Source organism: Solea solea, chromosome 17, assembly GCF_958295425.1.
Source record: "Solea solea chromosome 17, fSolSol10.1, whole genome shotgun sequence".
NCBI classification, from domain to species: domain Eukaryota; kingdom Metazoa; phylum Chordata; class Actinopteri; order Pleuronectiformes; family Soleidae; genus Solea; species Solea solea.
The window spans coordinates 19251338-19270144 of NC_081150.1; the positions used below are offsets into that span (position 1 = coordinate 19251338).

Below are 18807 nucleotides of genomic sequence, written 5' to 3' on the forward strand. Positions count from 1 at the left end.
AAAAGGAGTGTTATTATATTATTGTTATTATATATATTTATTCTCACTGTCTTCTTTTTCCCTGAGTAAGTATTTTTCAAGAACCCTCGTGTTCTGGGGTTGTCAGTTTTAATCCGATAATTGACGTACTTACACGTGATACTGCGGTTGTACTGAAGTCACTTATTTGCATTTATCAGATTTAAAAAAGCCCTTAAAAAATGGTTCTGTCCCGACAGATGCAGCACAATTATGAAAGGAACGACAAACAAGCACCGTCTGATCATGTCCTCACGTGTTAAACCCAACAAAAGTCACAGAAAGTGTGTTTTTACTTGTATTTCATGCCTCTTTAGGACCTGTTTCTGACTTAAACACTGACCTTGTCTGGACCAGTAGTCCTCGTGAAGACGAAAAAACCTGGTCCTAATGAGGCAGAATGTAATTTCTGAGGAACTCGGTTAAGACCAAGATTTGAAGCGTGGTTATGGGTAAGAGTCCTAAAAAGTATACACAGTCCTGCGTGTGTATCTTTTAATTAACCCTTTCATTGATAAGTGGCATGTGTGTAACCTCAGAGAAGCAGGTTGAGGTGTGGGAACGTTGCTGTAGCTGTAATCTTCTGCCAGTCGGCGTTAGCGGTCATTTCTGTATCGTACATCAGACGCCGTCTGACGACCTCTGACCTCTCAGTCTCATGGACTTGCTGGCTGTGTTTTCTTGGTTAAATTCCTTTGGCTGCTAGTTGAGTAGGCATAGTTCATGTTCATAGTTCATAAAATGTACAAGATGCTAAGAACAGTGATTCCTAAAGACTGGGTCGGGACCCACAGATGAGTCACAGGAGATTTTCTTTGGGCCCCACAAACAAAATTGCTGGATTTTCCCCAATGTTTATGTATATATGTAATTAGTTTACAATATATAGTTAGTTGCAATATTATTTGTGATATTGTTCTTTTGGGAAACACTTAACATATTTAGTTGACTGCTGACTCTCCTGCACCAAAGTCCATTGAGAAAATTGTTGTTTTTAGCTCACAGGGACACAGCACGTGCTGTTCTACTGCTGCATGTGCATGGCAAGTTTTTACCACAAAGGTAATCTGAACGAAAGATTTCAAACACTGAATTTACAAAACAACATGTTAAAGGTTATAAATTGAGTCAGCAGTGGATCCAACAACTGCTATTTGCTGTGGTGTAAAATTGCTAAATTTCTCAATGGACTTCGGTGGAGGGAGAGATTTACAAAGTGGGTCAGATGGCACTGGCTTTGGTTCAGTACTTTATTTAACCACACTTCAACCAAAATACATGACAAAACCAGCTGTTTACAAAGAAACAAACATCGCATCATCATCAAACAGTGGACAGAAATAAAGAATCTCCCCGTCAGCAGTCGGTGGAAACTTAAACCTAAACTTGCAGACTAAATACTTGTCTTAAATTTCATCTGGTGGACACAAACATGACTTAAATTAATTGTGATAGTTGCATCCTGCCTGGTGGTAGATGTTTTGTTCACCACAGCACACACCCTGGTGTATTTACTAGCACGGACACGCCCCCCACTCCTCCAGAAACATATGTGGCATCTCATTTTGTCTCGACCTCAGAGACTTCCTCTGGTCTGTCCGATGCTCCGCGATGCAGATGCAGTCGATCATGATTTTCAGCTCGTCTGCTCATTTGCGGTCCTGTTTATTAAAAAGCTCTCACACTGAAGGAAAGAATAACATCTTTAAACTCCCACCAGTGTCCCCGGAGCCCGTTTCAGGGCGCCCCCCGCGCCTCGCTCAGTGGCGGTGCACGAAGCTGTGGCCCCGTCTCAAACAGAGGCTCTTTAATGTTTTTCTGTAATGTGCAACAGACGTGAAAACTGTTGAAATGATTCACTGTTCTTCTCTCGTTTTAATGTCACTCGAAGGAAATGCGTGCCTGCATGAATTCAGCCTCATTATGACACATTACACACACACATGTGAGAAGACAGCTAACAACATTGTGGGTCAAAGTTTGAAGACCTCTGCTTGTACTTTGTGAGAAACAAAGTCGGGGATCTGTGGATCATTCATTCATTCACTCACACATTAGATGAGCTCATGTGGACGCTATCTTAAGAATATGTCCACTACGTTAGTTTTTATCCCCTCTGTAAAACCACTCGCTCCCCTGCACCAAAGTCCATATAGAAAATCACTGATTTTAACATCACACCACACAGGAGTTGTCTATCCAGCACTGCCTCCATCAGTGTGTCTAAATGTGTTATTTTGTGATTTCGGCACTCGAAATCCTTCATTCGGGTTTTACTCAGTGACACAAACTCACCACAAGGGGCACGGTTTGACCCGCAGTAGACCAGCAGCTTCTGTTTCCCCATGAGCTAAAAACGTTTGTTTGTTTTTTGGCAAAAAAAACCCTAACAAATCAAAAGCTCAGGAATGTATTTGTGTCTTTGATATGAGAAGGCAACACAAAGCTCATTGTTATTTTAAAAAGAAAAACTCGAGTTTGAACTGATATTTATATTCTCCCTCCTCATTGAAAAGTAGTTTCCTGCCGCAGGAACACGCTGATCTCCACCGTTTACAGTCAACAAGAGTCTTTTCTGTCTCACTAAAAGCCTCTGTACATGATTATTATCGTCTCCTAGGAAAACATGGCAATTTTACTTTTCGCAAACCATGGGAAATGTTGCTTTCCTTAACTTCATTTGTGACACAGCGTTTCTTTTAACACTGTGACACGGCATGTTTTAATGCTGTTGTGAGGACATCCCAGTGTGTTTTAGTGCCGTGACACAGTGTTTTTAAACTAGTGTGGTGACGTGGTGTGTTTCAGCACTGTGATGCAGCATTTTTAAGCTATGGTGGTGACATTATAGTGTGTTTTAGCGCTGTGACGCAGTCTTTTTAAGCGAGTGTAGTGACATTTTGGTGTGTTTTAGAGTTGTGACGCAGCATTTTTAGGATAGTGCGGTGACTTGGTGTTGTTAGCGCTGTGACGCAGCGTTTTTAAGCTAGTGTGGTGACATTATAGTGTGTTTTAGCGCTGTGACGCAGCATTTTTAAGGTAGTGCGGTGACATGGTGTTTTTAGCACTGTGACGCAGCATTTTTAAGCTAGTGTGGTGACATTATATGCTTTGATGCTGTGACAGTGTTTTAATGTTGTGGGGACTTTCTGGTGTGTTTTAATGCTGTGGCACAGTGTTTTTAAGCTGTTGGGTGGTCATTGTGGTGTGTTTTACAGTTGTGACACAGCATTTTTAATCTAATGTGGTGACATTTTGGTGTGTTTTAATGCTGTGACACAGCATTTTTAAGCTAATTTGGTGACATTTTAGTGTGCTTTGCTGCTGTAACACATTGTTTTAATGTTGTGGGGACCTCCTTGTGTGTTGACACAGTGCTTTTTAACACTGTGTCATGGCTTGATTCAATGCTGTTGTGGGGACATCCTCGTGTGACACAGCAGTTTAAAGCAGCTTAGGGGGAAATCCTGGTGTGTTTTATCATTGTGACATTGAGACACAGCTAGTTTTTAACAGTTGTGGGTGTGACACAGCATCTTTTACCCATAGACTGTATATTTTTCATGCATCCCCCCTCTACATTTACACATGCTCTACATCACTGCTGTAGCATTTAAAGACTTTTCCACATTTCCACATATTGTCAGTCAAAAATTGAGCATGTCAAAGTGCTGCGTTTTCCTTTGAGGCTTTCCTGAGCCGGAGCAGCCTCTCTGCTCAGTCAAACAGGATTAGATTATGATTTATAGTTGTGTTCGCTAATCTTCGAGTAACCATAAACAACCATTACGCTGCCTCACCACTTCTGTCTTCACCCTCTCTCCTCCACGGCTTATGAAACAGTTATTAAATGTGACCTGTAAACAGTGAGGGAGCCATTAACCTGAGCGTAACCCCTTCCTCTGTATTGTTTTTTTTTGTTTTTTTACGAGGAGATGTGGCTTCACTCGCACGCTCCCGGTGCCACGTCGCCATGTCTGACGAATGGCAGCAATTAGGACTTTATAAAGCAACTTTATAGACACGCTGTGATTCATAATGTCTAGGTTGTGTGTTCGCCATCTGGACCTCAGCTGTGGTTTTTTTCCCTTTTAAACCTGCTTTTTAAAGGTAGAAGAAAGTCTGAAATCCCTCCTTTTAGCAGCAACATAAGTCAATTTATCTGCGTATCTTCATTTAAAAGAAAAACCTGATAATCTGGGTGTTAAAGTCATATTTTTACGGCAGCTTTTGAGGAAGATTTTCCCAGAAATGATCCTCTGGTTTCTGGTTCTGCTGGTGCACAAACTTTTGAGTATAAACATGTCAAGATGGTAAAGAAAGCGTGTGACGCGCCTGATAACGCGCCAGCAGTTAAAAAAAAAAAAACACTGCTTCCCACTTCACAGAAAAACCACACACACACACACAGAAGCTCTGGACTTGTATTGACACTGACATAAATCCTGTTTTTTTATTTAACTGCACTTTTCATTTCTCTGTCGCTCTGTAAAGACGGGATTAGAGTCACGGAAACATAAAGAAAATACAGATTATTTTCCAGTGGTAGGTTGGATTGTTTTGACACAAAGACAAACCGACAGTCGAGGCAGGGAAACATAAAAGTCACGTGTAAATGTGTTTGACTGTGTCATCTTTTTCCCTCCGTACGTGTTTTGTAGTTTGACATCTCAGTGAACTCGGTGCCGCAGATTAAAGAGAGCCAGGTGTTTTCGGGAAAACCACACTTTTGTGTAATCTCTGTAGTCTGTTCAGTGTCCACGCTTTGGAATCTTTGTATATAAACATCTGTGTGTGTGTGTGTGTGTGTGTGTGTGTGTGTGTGTGTGTGTGTGTGTGTGTGTGTGTGTGTGTGTGTGTGTGTGTGTGTGTGTGTGTGTGTGTGTGTGTGTGTGTGTGTGTGTGTGTGTGTGTGTGTGTGTGTGTGTGTGTGTGTGTGTGTGTGTGTGTGTGTGTGTGTGTGTGTGCGCTTTTTAAATTACTGGTGCTGCCTCTGTAAAACCGACAGTGAGCAGGAACGAGAGACCGCACAGTGTGAATCATCGCTATTTACTCATATTAATTAAAAACTGATGACAGGAATCGACGACAGAAACACAGTTTTGAAGATGCTGTTGTTCAATTTAGCTTCAAGTTGATTTGTGTGGACATTTCTCTGTGACTTTGTCAGGACCAGGAGTCCTCATATAGACAGAAAACCGTTGGGGGCAGTGCTTTTTGTGTAGGCCGTCCAAATGAACGGGGGTCAATGCAGAGAATTTTGTGACATATCTGTAATTAAACTTTCAAAACTAAAAAGTAGTAAATTACCAGCAAAATGACTGTGATCACACCATTTTCATGTTTACATCACTGTCTCTTCATGTCTGTCTTCTGATTTTCAGTTTGCCGGCTAATCCACAATCTCAGTCGAATTAAGACAACCTCGTCCTTTTTTACTCTTAAACTTATTTTCTGATGACCCCTGTTTCTTTTGTGCGTGTGTTTGTTGCTTTTCCAGCTCCATATAGACAAAGTTCATGAAATACATTTCAAACAGAGCTTTGTTTCATTTGTTTATTTATTTATTTATTTATTTATTCATTCATTCATTCATTCATTTATTTCTTTAATAAGAACAATGCAGTTTAACATATGGTCGTTCCAAGACAAGAGTACGAACCTCACGAGCTGCACGAAGAGTTTACAGCGATCGTTTATTTACAAACGCTCTCTGTCTGTGTCTGTGTCTCAGGGTGCTGGTCAGGAGAAGTTGGGCATCTACATCAAGTCCGTGGTGAAAGGAGGAGCCGCTGACATGGTTTGTACAGAAACACTGGAGGTTAAATGATGGATAAATATGAGGGGAAAACATGTATGTACAGTGTGACTCATCCTCTGGGTGTGTTTGTTTTATCCACAGGACGGTCGTTTGGCTGCAGGCGATCAGTTGTTGAGCGTGGACGGGCGCAGTTTGGTCGGCCTATCACAAGAGAGGTAAGATTGAAACAAGAAAATTGCGTTTTTTGTTGAGCGAGAAATTAATTTTGTGCCAGGGCTGCAACAATTAAGTGAATATTCAACTATTTTAATAGTCAATAACCAGTTTGAGTAATGACTTCTTAAAAGTGCATGTCCATGGCAACAAAAGTCCTAACTATGAATGTACCAACATAACGTGAAAGATAAAGAAGTAAGACTTAATAACATTTAAAAACTGTTAAAATAGGGCTGCAATGATTATTAATCCTTTTACTAAATAAACCATCAATTGTTTCTGGGTTTTTTTCAGCTTCTTAAATGTGAATATTTTCTGGCGGACTTTGCTCCATATTAACAAGGAAATCATTAAAAGTTAATATTTTTGGTTTGTGGACAAAACACCAAAAAAAAATAAATCAAGGAAATGAGCAACAGATTAATTGATTATAAAAATATGTGAGAGTTGCATCTCTAAAAGGAGCTTCATGTCCTGTCGTGCTGATTACTAAATCCAAAATTTGGATATATTTATTCGTAACAAGAGTGCAACTCGTTTCCATTAACATTCATCAAACTGAATTAAATTTGTGTAAACTGGAAAGTTTTGTTGTCGAGTGTCAGTGAAATAGTTTATTTTAAGTTATTTTACATTTAAATAAATCCGGAATTTGGACATCCGGGAGTTGATTTAGAACCATCAAGATCGATGTTTTTCCTCACCACGCCCAGTTGTGACGTCACATGACCACACCTCAGGATTGAGGAAGTGTCACTCTGCAGTATAACCAGTGTTTCTGACAGTTAATCCAGTTCTTCCTCCTCTCGCTCTGTGAGCACAGACTCGATGTGTTCCGCTGTGCGCGTGGAACTGGATCCGCAAGTGTTTTTGTTTAATTGCTTCCGTGTGTGAGAATCAGGGAAAAAGCTGTTTCTGTGACTTTTTCACAGCTTTGTCGTTGTTTACGTTTTCATCCTCATTCACAGACTTCACATCTGCTTTTTTCTTTGTGTTTAACATATTTTATAAAGTGGATTCTGAGTCTGTTTCACCACCGGTTTTCATCACACAAGGCTCATTATGTGGTGTAATCGTCCCCTCAGCTATTTACAGAAATACAGAAAGCACCAGCACACGGACTCACAGCCGTCAGCTCACGTTTAATCTGAATTATAAAATGCACTTTTATCTTAACGTCTTTTAAAAGTCCAGTGTTTAAACTATCTGAATGGTTTATTGACAGAAATTAAGCGTACTACTTAAAGGAAAGATTGTGTAAATGTATAAAATTGCTTTAAAATGATCATTAAAGCACTTAAAGCAGGGGCTTAGCTTTTTTTTTCAACAAAAAAAAGCATAATTTTTGGTTTGCCAAGGCCACCATAGTTCCTGGCGGGAAATGGAGAGGTGATCGAAGGAGTTGTGCAGTTGATACTGTCTGCTGTCTCGCCATTAGATGTCTATTAGACTATTTCTTACACAAATTACAGTATTTTACAAAAATTGTAATATAAAGTAGTCATTAAGAATAATGAAGCAACAAATACGAAGTCCAGCTAAAAGCAGGATAACTTATATCTACTGCTGCCGGTCCTGCAAAAGAGAGTTCTAATCTCATTTAGTTTTTACTCCTGGTTAAATAAAAGTAAAATAATAAAAAAAAGTCACTAAAATAGCAAATATTGTGAAACCATTTTTCACACGTTTATATTAAGAATGACAAAGGAAAGAAAGAAAGAAAGAAATCCAGCTAAAAGTACATTCACACAGTAAAAAAACAATAACAACGTTCAGACTACATTTTATAACCATGTTCCAGGACGAGGGATCCAGATGCTTAAATACGCAGCTCACTCTTCTTTTCCTTTTTTTTCATCTTATATTCTTGTAGGTTTGAGTAGTTGTAGCAAGTAGTAACTTACTGCAAAAAAAGAGTTCTAATCTCTCTGATTATCCATTACAATGCACATTATTTACAGATCTTAACGTTAATAGATGAGCGTCAAAAACAGAGGAACAAGCAACAAACTCTGATCAGAAAAACTCTCTCTCCCTCCCCCTCCCTCTCTCCCTCCCTCTCTCTCTCCCTCTCCCTCTCAGGGCGGCCGAGCTGATGACGAGGACGGGCTCAGTCGTGACTCTGGAAGTTGCCAAACAGGGCGCCATTTACCACGGCCTCGCCACTCTGCTCAACCAGCCGAGCCCACTGATGCCGAGAGGTGAGAGGGAGGGCACACGTGCACATTTCTTCACTTTATTATTATAATTATAATTATTATTCCTGTTCTTTCACTTCACACCATGAACAGCAGGTTCAGAGTGAGACTTTCATGACTCCCCTCATGTTTACTCATGTTTTCATACAGGATGAGTTAGTCACTGCCGTCATGCTTTATTCTCTTTTTATCACTGTTAGTTCACTATTTGTTTATTTCATTTAGTGATTCATGCTTTGAGACCATGTGTAGAGTTGTAAAACAATTCAAAATTCAATTTTTGATAATTGAGCAGTGATTTTGATGTTTCGTTTTAATCATTTTCTGTCTTTGGTGTGATAGACTTAACCAACTTAATGATGGATAAGAGCTATTATTTGCAGCCGTGATCATTTCATTTAATAAGCACTTAATTTAGGACAAATAGGGCTGCAACAAGTGATTGTTTACATCATCGATTTATCTGTCGACAAGCTATAAAATGTCGATAAGTGTTGGAAATTATGTTTTTGTTATATGGAGCAAAAAAACTGAAAGAATTCACATTTAAGAAGTGGGAACATGTGAGAATTTGATTTAATAATTATGAAAACCACTCTGTAACAAATATTACAGAAGTAAATTACACTTAAACAGTGTTTTAAATGTCACATAATTGTACATTTAATTGACAAAAGAGTTAAAAGAGCTGTGTTTTTGTGAAGTGGTCATGAATGGACTATTGTGAGTCACATTGATCATTAATGGCAGTAATTTGTGGACGATGGAGGACACTGTGTCCTTGTTGTCAGACTGTGGGACATAATCACCGTCTGTCTGTCTGTGTGTGAGTGAGTTAGACGTAAGAACACGGTTCAGAGTTGCTGCTGCTGCTTCTCCTTCTCTCTGTCTGCTGTTGCTGCAGCTGCTCTCTGTCTGCTGGAATGTGACCCGAGGTTCATTAAAGGAAGTCTTCTCGCCGGGGTTGTGGGTCTGCGGTGCCGCTCTCTGGCACAGGATGGCGCTCACAAATGGGTGTTTCTCCCCCAAATTCTCCCCTCGACCGCAGTGTTTTTCCAGACGGTCCAGGCAGGCAGGCAGGCAGGGAGGGAAGTGGAAGCAGCAGACTGTGAGAGACAGTAATGTTCAGGAGTGTAGGAGGAGGCAACAGCAGACGTTCAGGCAGGGAAAAATCACCTGGCACAGAGGCTGAGCGGAGTTTAATCGATTCAAAGAAGTTTCAAAAGTCCTTAGTTTATTTTTCTCTGCGTTGGTGATAATACGGTCAATATTGTTGTGTTTTTGAAGACTTCTGCAGCAGAATTTACACATTTTCTCTATCCAAACGTCTTTATTTCGAGCGACACCTTGAGATGTGCCATCCTGTGTGACATTTTTAGTGGGAGAATAGACTAATAATTGTCATAAGTGGTGAATCTGTCGATCATTTTTCCAATCAATCCATTAATTAGCAATTTCCCAGTCTGGGACCAGTTAAAAACATCTATCTGTCGAGTTGTTCAGTCCATAAAATGTTGATCAGTGTTCCACAAACCTTGAAAAGTCCTTAATTAAAGAGGATTAGTGTTGAACGACACCTTGAGATGTTTGTATACTTTAATCATGTATGACAGGATTTTTTTATTGGAAATTTTTTTTTAACCAAATTTGAACCAGTTTGGGCTTCAACTTATGATTATTTTCATTCACAAGGAGTCTGATGATCATTTTCTGGATTAATGGAGTAATTGTTCGGTTCATGAAACGTTGAAAAATGTCTCTAAATGATGTCTTTTTGTCCACAGAATGGTCCTAGAACAATATGTGATTTTTATCGTGCATTGCCTCCGCCTTTATAGTAATTCTAGATCCTTAGGATTTATAATTAATTAATACATTTTTAGGGACTTTCTAATGTTCTTTTTCATACTTTTTACTTTGTTCACTTAAAAAAACCACAGTATATATCTGTTTGTTGATGAACAAAGTGTAAGATTTGATGATTTCAATGCGTTTTTGAGTCATTTTTAGAGTTTAAAGCTCTTTTGTTTCACAGTTAGTCATAAATAAAAAAAAAAAAAAGACATTTTCATATCGTCCCGTTCTTTCGCCGTAGCTGAAAGTTGATGGCGTCGTGTTTAAAATGAAAGGCAACGAGGAAATCACTTCACATGTAGGTCGTACTGTGTCACCTGTGTGATAAATCTGCTCGTCCTGAGACCGTTCACGAGCCAGTGTTGCTCACACACACGTGTTAAATCACTTACTATCAAATGTGTGTCGATTAGAGAGACGATTTGTCAGTTCCTGCAAGGGAAAAGCGTATGTTTTCAGAGAGAGTTGAATTATATCAATGTTTTTTGCTTCCGTCTCTCGCAGCCGCCGACCGAGGCCGCGACAAGAACGGGAAGCTGCGACCAAAGAGCGAGGGCTTCGAGTTGTACAACAGCTCGGTGCAGAACGGCTCCCCGGAGAGTCCGCAGCCTGGCTGGGACTGTTACCCCGAACCAAAGAAGATGAGCAGCGAAGACCGGCTCCTGAAGAACCGCGCCGACCACCGCTCCAGCCCCAACGTAGCCAGTAAGTCCTGGTGTGCACGGCTACAGCACGGAAAACATTAAAATACTGCTGTTATTATTCATACTCTGTTCAGTTTAGTCAGGAAATGTAGCGGAAACTCAGCAAGTTTCACTGTAGAGCTGCAACTAATGATTATTTTCATATCGTCAGTAGTGATTTCTTAGTTATATGGAGCAAAGAAACCAGGAAATATTCACAATAATAATAATTAATAATCGAATAATCATTACTGCCGTATTTCACCAATATTCTGACAAATTCAAATTTGGACCAATTATTGACATTTTATTTAGTTTTCACCCGCCTCTATTATCATCGAGAATCTTAATTTATCCATCAAAACATGATGACCTGAGTTTAATGACAGTTTTTACAGGTTATTGCATATTTCTTTATTATCGTTCACGTTGTTTTGGCGCGTTCCAGTCATGTGGATGCAGGAAGAAAAACTTGCTTCACTTTCATGGGAAAAAAAGTCCAAAAGTAATATTTCTCTTGAGTTATTTTGACACTCTTTTCCAGGTGTCCCTAATTAATGGGTTAAGACAGTATTTTGCTGTATTTGTTAAATCTTTAACTTTAAACTGCGTCGTCTTTTGTCCTCAGATCAGAATCAGAGTCCTGCAGGGAAGGCGGTTTACCCCGGAGGACCCGGCACCAAGATCACCTCCGTCTCCACGGGCAACCTGTGTGCCGACGTGAGTAACCGCACGACTGGAGCCGCTGACGTCCCAGTGAGGAATGTTCCAGCAGGGTGACACTGAACACCCGAGTGTGGTATTTGATCGTTAATCACCTTTTATTTTGTTGTTCTTCAGGACGAACCGCCGTCTCCTCGTCCTGAAGCGTATCCCATCCCCACGCAGACCTACTCCAGAGAGTACTTCACCATCCCGGCCTCCAAGAGCCAGGACCGCGTCGTCGTCGGCCCCGGCCAGGCTCCCGGGCATTGGCAGGGCATGGACGACAGAGTAGAGCGCCTCCCTGTGGTCGAGAACATCCACAACAGCATGCAGGTAGAGCAGCGTCACACACACGGACCAGTACATGCCTGCTATTTTTAACTATAGACTACAGACCTGTACGATCATTTTGCAGGTTTTTATAAGTTTTATATCCTTTTTTTTAAAAAAACATTAGCATTTCTAAACTTAAAGAAAATAAGGAAGATCCTTTCCTTCCTGATTTGAATGTCACCATTCATTTTTGATGGGAAAAAGGGTGTAAATAGCAGTGAAAGGTCAAATTGTATTTGTTTATTTATGTTTTCAGTGTTTTTGTGCATGACTAAATGGATCCAGGAGACATTTTTTCCCGCCTGGTTCTTTTACATATGTCCACTGAATTTGTTTCTTCAAGGACGAGATGATTCCAGGGTCTTTAGGGGGCGCTCAGAAACACCCAGGTCTTATGACAATAAAAAAATAATAGTGTCTTGAGTTTATGGCCCAAGTTACATGACTTTTCAAGTCTTTTGGTTTAAAAAGGAATTAAATGAAATTCAGTGAACTTCTAAAACACTTGATTCAACTTTTTACGGGGCCAGAAAAATTGGGTGTCTTTGGGAAAAGATTGAAACTCTTCTTCTTCTTCATGTCTTTGCAGCGGGTGAACCACTCTCAGGAGGACCTGTATCCTCCACCAGGGGGCATGAGGCCAGACGAGCGCATGCAGCCACACTACCAGCAGGACTACCAGCACCGGGACCTGGACTACCAGCACAGAGATCTGGACTATCCGAGAGGTCCACCAGGAGGTAAGAGAGGAGTCGCCGGGTGAGTCAGGGGACAGCTGTGAAGAGACATAAATGTGTCATCAAGTGTCCTCTGTGTCCGCAGGTGTTGTCGGTCCAGACCACTGGGCCCCGCAGCCGCAGGTGTCCTCCTCGCTGGAATCGTCCACGTCCAGCCAGGAGCACCTCAACTTCTCGGCCTCCTCGTCCTCATCCAACAAGGGCGGGAACCAGAAGACCGGGCCGGGCCGGTGGAAGACGCCCAACGCCCCGCACGCCGTCCCGCCTCACACTGTCCAGCAGCCTTCGCGCTCCGACCTGCCCCCACCTCCCCCGCCGCCGCCAGCTCCGTACCCAGACGCCTACGACCCGTACGAGCCTCAGCCCGAGCTGCCGCTGCCGCCGCCCCCCTCTGCGGTCACGCCTGCCGCAGCCCAGCAGGTGGCGGACCGCAAGAAACGCGAGGAGCAGCAGCGCTGGTATGAGAAGGAGAAAGCTCGACTGGAGGAGGAGAGGTAAAGCTGTTAACGGCTCAAACTTAAAGCTACAGTGCGTAACCTTGGATGGCTTTTGTTGCAGTTGATGGTTGTTTATGTATTCATCATCTATTGCTGGGAACGCGCTCTGTCAGGCAGTACTATCAGACCTGACCGTTTGTGTGTATGCAGCAGCAGAGAAGAAGTGTTTATCCCGTCAATGACCGGGTTTTTGAGCCATAAAAAATCTCTTCTGAGTGATAGCACCTGTTACTTTTTTTAGTACCGGCTCTGGCAAGTGTCCAAGGTAGTCAGACTGCCTTCCGCTGATTGGTAATTTTTCCTTTCACCACAACCTGTCTAGGCAGATGGCCTCACTTTTTTTAGTACCGGCTCTGGCAAGTGTCCAAGGTAGTCAGACTGCCTTCCGCTGATTGGTAATTTTTCCTTTCACCACAACCTGTCTAGGCAGATGCCCTCACATGTTTGTCAGTCTGGTTCTGTCACAGATTTCTTCTTCTGTTTAAAGGGAGTCAAGTCACGTTTAATTAAAAGTTAGGCTCTGCAGTTTTAACACTTAAGAATGTAGCAATAATAACTTAGACGCTTGATGCTAACAGTGGTTATTTCCCCAGGGAGAGGAAGAGGAGGGAGCAGGAGAGGAAGTTGGGTCAGATCCGGGCCAATCCGGTCATGCCGGTCCAACCTCACAACAATGGAGGAACTCTGCCTTCTCCTCCTCACCACCAGCAGCCGCCCATGGCTTCTATGGCTCCGCCTCAGCCATATCTGCCCCCACACCCTCAACCCCAGCCGCCCCCGCCCAGACCGGAGAAGCTGTCCAGCCTTCCGCGGTCAGCCGTTCCTCCACCTGCCAGCGCCTCCAACCCTGCAGGTAACACAAGTTCCTCCAAAAAACCCGCAAATAAAGACACGGAGAAAATCAAGTTTTGAGGGAGTAACGAGGCGTGACGTGATTTGCAGGAATGGACACGGTGATCCGGGAGCTGCTCCCGCAGCAGCAGCCGCGTACCATCGAGCGGCGAGACCTGCAGTACATCACCATCAAGGAGCAGCTTGCGTCCAGCGACAGCCTCTCCCCGGACCCGTGGAAGAGGGACGCGCGCGAGAAGGCCGAGAAGCAGCAGCAGCTTCACATCGTGGACCTGCTGGACAAGGAGATCCAGGAGCTGCAGGTGAGCTCACGCAAAAAAAACACACACAGGAAGAAGTCTTCTGAAATCTTAAGATGTGAATGAAACAGAGCAGTACCACCAAATGACCATTGGGGGGCAGCAGTGTGACTAACAGCTAAGTTTGAGAAACTCACCAACAATTTGTCAGATTTTGCCGCTTTTTTCAGTCGTACATTATCACAAACACCTCCCCCAGGACCCGTCAGCTCTGTGCTGCCCCCTAGTGGACGTTCAGTTCACATATGCTGCATGAACCAGTCTTTAGAGGTTGTTTTAAAGGACTAGTCTGACATTTTGACGCCCCTTTAATGTCAAGTATTGTATATTCTGAATATCTGGAGTCAGCTGACAGTGCTAGGCTAACTGTTAGCCCTGGTTTCCTAGATTAAAAAATAAAAAGTTCTCAAAATTTTGAAGTGTTATAGGGGTTTATTTTGCATTTGCAGTCATTTGTTGTCAAAAATATCTTTATTTTTTTTCAGGTTTTGTTAACATTTTAACAGTTGTCACCTGTTCAAGTGTTAGTAATATTAATTACTTAAAAAACTGATTATAGTTTAGAATTTATTGATTGGTCTGTCTGCCATTTGAAAAAATAATGTTTTAATAATTGATTTAATTGTTTTTATAATCATCTAATCATAATAAGATAATAATAAGGTGTAAATTTGAAGTTCTCCCTTCATTCTAGTCCTCCAACGCCAATGTGTGGTTATTGCAGTAATTTCACTCATGCTGTGTTATAATTTTCACATTTCAAATTTTACACACAAAATCCAGTGTTCATGTACAGTACACACTAGTTGTTAATACACTATTTTTTAACGTGCAGTAAACTGTAAATAACTGCTGATATTGAAAGATGGGCAAAAGCACTTACTCACAGGACATTTTCTGGCCCTTTTATGGTTAAAATAAGCAAAATAGTCTTAGAAAAGTTCTTGAAAACGTTTATTTATTTTCTCCAGGCCAAGCCGGACCGGACGGCTGAGGAGAGCGACCGCCTGAGGAAGCTGATGCTGGAGTGGCAGTTCCAGAAGCGGCTGCAGGAGTCGAAGCACAGCGACGAGGACGACGACGAGGAGGAGGACGACGAAGATGTGGACACCATGATGATCATGCAGAGGCTGGAGGCCGAGAAGAGAGCCAGGGTGAGACGGGCAGTGGGGGAGGAGCTGGGAGGGAGGGAGGGAAGGAGGGAAAGTCCTTCACAAATGAAAACATCTGTCACAGGAAATCAGACGGGGGAAAAGTGATTCCTCTGTGACGGCGCCCCCTTTATGAATGTCCTGCAATGTGCATCTGCAACATGCTTCTCATCGCTTTGCCATGCTGAGCTGCTTAAATCGGATTGGCTGGAGGGGCTGGAGGGAGGCGGGGTCCGAGCAAGGATGCTGCTCATGCTGCATTCACATCATATGACACTTTCTTATATCAGTGTATCAATAAAAAAATTTAACACAAATTTAAAAAAGAAAATAAATATAATCCAGTAAATAGTTGTTCATAAAGCAGTGAAAGTGAAAATGAGAATATGTTTATATTTTTTCCCTCCCATATGATGTAAATGCAGCATAAGTGTCGTGTTGCATAGCAACAGCGTCTGTGGTCAACAAGCTTCTCAGCGTCCTGACGACGTCTTTATTTATGTTTGTTGATTTCTGGGTAATTTGAAATGTTTTATTTGAATCTGTGAGGGTCTGTGGTTGATGATGAACTGAATATAAATGAAATTAAATGTAGATTTTCAGGTTTTATCACGTCATACCAAGTGATACATGGACGTTTTCTGTAGTGAAATGATTTAAAAATCCCCTTTTACCTCCATGTAATTTGAGTTTAGGTTAATCATAACCATTCAATTTAATCCATAATAACTCACACAGCTGGAATTTGAATCCATAGGAATAAAATTAAACTGAATGAAACTCCTAAAAGAGCTGCAGTGTAGCTTTAAAGGTCCAATATGCAACATGTGAGCGCCATGCGTCAACAGTGCAACGGAAAAAACTAACAACAAATTTTAGCTGCAGATTAATTTAATTGTCAGGTAATTTGTACAACATCTTGGGTTAAAAAAAGAAAAGAAAAAAATGACATGGAGGGTGCCCTCTGCTGGACAACTTGGTAACTACTTAAAACTGACTTTGTAGCACTTCTAGGCTGTATAGTTTGAACTCAAACTATTTTTTTTTATATATTATCAATTAATCATCTCCTTTTCTGATGACGGGTTAACTACCAGAAAAGAGATTTCATGCCAGACCGATATTAACCCTTGTTTTAATAGCCAAGGAATAGCGAGTAAAATCATTTTCGGGTAATCTTCACAGTGAATTTTGCAGTTTTAAAAGTATGAAACACTTCAGCATCAGTGGATTTGATTTAACAACACTGTTAAATTAACAACAGTGTTAAATTCTACTTCTGTCTACATATGGTTGTAACATGAGATATTCACATAGAAAGACGCTACGGACGTTGTTGTTTTTATTAAAAAAAATTTAAACACGGGGTGAACATGCCTGCATGTTTAGAAAATAAAACAGCACCGACACGACAGTAAGACACCTGGTTAGAAAAGAAAACACTTTAGCCTACCAGAAAAGTCATTGGTCGCTATCTTTATCTTCTTCTTGCGCACTAAAGCCACTGAAGTCTTCATCTTCAGCGCTTAATCTTTCCCCGCGTCTGTCTCACTTTTGCGTTTACTGCTAGAGAGTGCCCCTCGGTGGCCGTTAGCCAGTAACAATCTTTAAATTAGCCGCACCGTTGCATAGGCCGCAGGGTTCAAAGCGTGGGAAAAAAGTAGCGGCTTATAGGCCGAAATTTACGGTACTTGATATTTATATATATATATAGTCACTGATCAGAGCAGTGGAGAAAAAAAACAACAACAATGTTTTCAACGTTACTGTTTGTCCTCCCTCTCCTTTGTCTTATTTCTGTTTTTCTCCTCAGTTCCCTCCCTTTTTTTTTGCTTATTTTTAGATCCTCCACAAATCCTTCCTTTTTTCAGAATTTGGGTAACTTCCTTTCCTCCCTCCTTATCTCCTCCTCTCACTCTTTCTTCTTCTTCTCTTGTTCTTCAGCAGCAGACTGCTGTCCCAGCTATCTCTGTTCTAGACTTGGTATGTTTTTCCTGTTAATGACGAGTTTCCTGTCCCCCCCCGCCCCCTGCCCCTTACATCACTTCCTGTTTTCTGTCTGGGCTGCGCACCTGCCCCGTGTTTCCTCTTTGTCCCTCTCCACCCATCTGGACTATTGTCGTCGTTTCATGCAGGGGAGGGAGGGAGGGGTTGGGCGGTTGTTTGGGAGGTCATGGAGGTCATGGAGAGGTCGTACCTGGGAATCTTTGATGTCGTCGTGGCTGGAGACGCTGCTCCGTCCTCTCTGTCCGCTCAAAAACAACTGCCAAACCTTTTCAAATACGCTGGTGTTTTCTCGGGGAAAAACCAAACCGATCCCGGTTTTTCCAGAGACCAGCTGAAGGTCAGCAGTGATGTGTTGTTGAGTGCACACTGAGGAGGCTCCTGCATGGCTGCGATCATTAGGGTGAAATCTGTGCATGACGGGTTCCTGTTTTTAGCTTACGGCGCCGCCTGAGCAGTCTGTGATGTTGTCTGGTCATGTGTTCACTCATTCATCCATCCATCATTCATTCATTCATTCATTCATTCGTTTGTTTGCCTGTGAAGAGCCTACACTCTTTCATGTGTAAGTTTTAATTAAAGGGTCTGTTCACCAGATTTATTTCATGTTTTTTTCCAGAGCAACAGTGAAGAAAACTGACGTTAAAGCTCAACAACATCACAAAATTCAGTCAAAAATAATCACAAATACTGCAGATATTTATTTATTATTGATTATTGAGGCAAGAAAACAGGTCACATTGATATTAACCATCACTGGATGATTAAAAATAACTAAATAATAGTATTTTTAGACTGGAATAACTGGAATTATTGGTTTCCACCCTTTTGATGACTAAAAAGACCTTAAATCATACGTCTACTTAAAGGAATACGCTGTGAAGGGGAAGATTTTTAACATTACATTACGTACATTTTACAAAAAAAAACTTGTCTTTGATTTTAGGCTTCTTTTTAGTTTTTTTGTTATTTGTTGACATTAAAGCTTGACAAACCTGACTGTTAAACACCAGTGTGCGATACAGGGCATTTCAAAATAAAAGCGCTGTGTTTTGATATGAAACTCTGTATGCGGTTCAATAAAAACTTTAAAGTTTATGATGCAAAATTAATGAATAAATACAAAAAAAGAAAACCCAGACATTTTTATGATATTAAATAGTGGGGACGCAAGTTTGAGACCTGATTTAAATATAAATTCATAAAATTGGAACACCACCATCACTAGGATTCTGCAGACGTCTGTCAGCCCAGATTTGTTCTTTTCTAATAAAAAAATGCTTTAATTATGCTTTATCTCACTCTGTGCTATTATATTGAATAAAGGTATAAAAGTACCTGAAATTCTTTTTTAATAAAATAATAATTGTTGTGTTGTTACATAGACACATAGTTGAACTGACCCTTTAATCCTGGTCCAGAGTGGGGGAAAGGGTGCGTTTGTTTTGTGCATCGTCACCACATTTCACTGGGTTTGTGTCGGTGATGGTGACAGTGTT

At 41.4% G+C, this 18807-nt stretch overlaps 1 protein-coding gene across 32 annotated transcripts in view; it reads left to right on the forward strand.

The window, feature by feature from the left end:
• The window catches only part of afdna (afadin, adherens junction formation factor a), a 104636-nt gene that overhangs the window by 75600 nt on the left and 10229 nt on the right, over window positions 1-18807 (forward strand). For 20 of the 32 annotated variants that reach the window (XM_058613788.1, XM_058613787.1, XM_058613783.1 and 17 more), the window contains 12 exons: window positions 5753-5818; window positions 5921-5994; window positions 8078-8196; window positions 10552-10752; window positions 11359-11450; window positions 11571-11768; window positions 12358-12508; window positions 12591-12999; window positions 13596-13855; window positions 13945-14156; window positions 15125-15307; window positions 17249-17287. In XM_058613788.1, the coding sequence (XP_058469771.1) occupies window positions 5753-5818; window positions 5921-5994; window positions 8078-8196; window positions 10552-10752; window positions 11359-11450; window positions 11571-11768; window positions 12358-12508; window positions 12591-12999; window positions 13596-13855; window positions 13945-14156; window positions 15125-15307; window positions 17249-17287 (2004 nt within the window). The remainder of the gene's footprint in view (window positions 1-5752; window positions 5819-5920; window positions 5995-8077; window positions 8197-10551; window positions 10753-11358; window positions 11451-11570; window positions 11769-12357; window positions 12509-12590; window positions 13000-13595; window positions 13856-13944; window positions 14157-15124; window positions 15308-17248; window positions 17288-18807) is intronic. The other 12 variants (XM_058613806.1, XM_058613791.1, XM_058613807.1 and 9 more) reach the window with 2 other exon arrangements.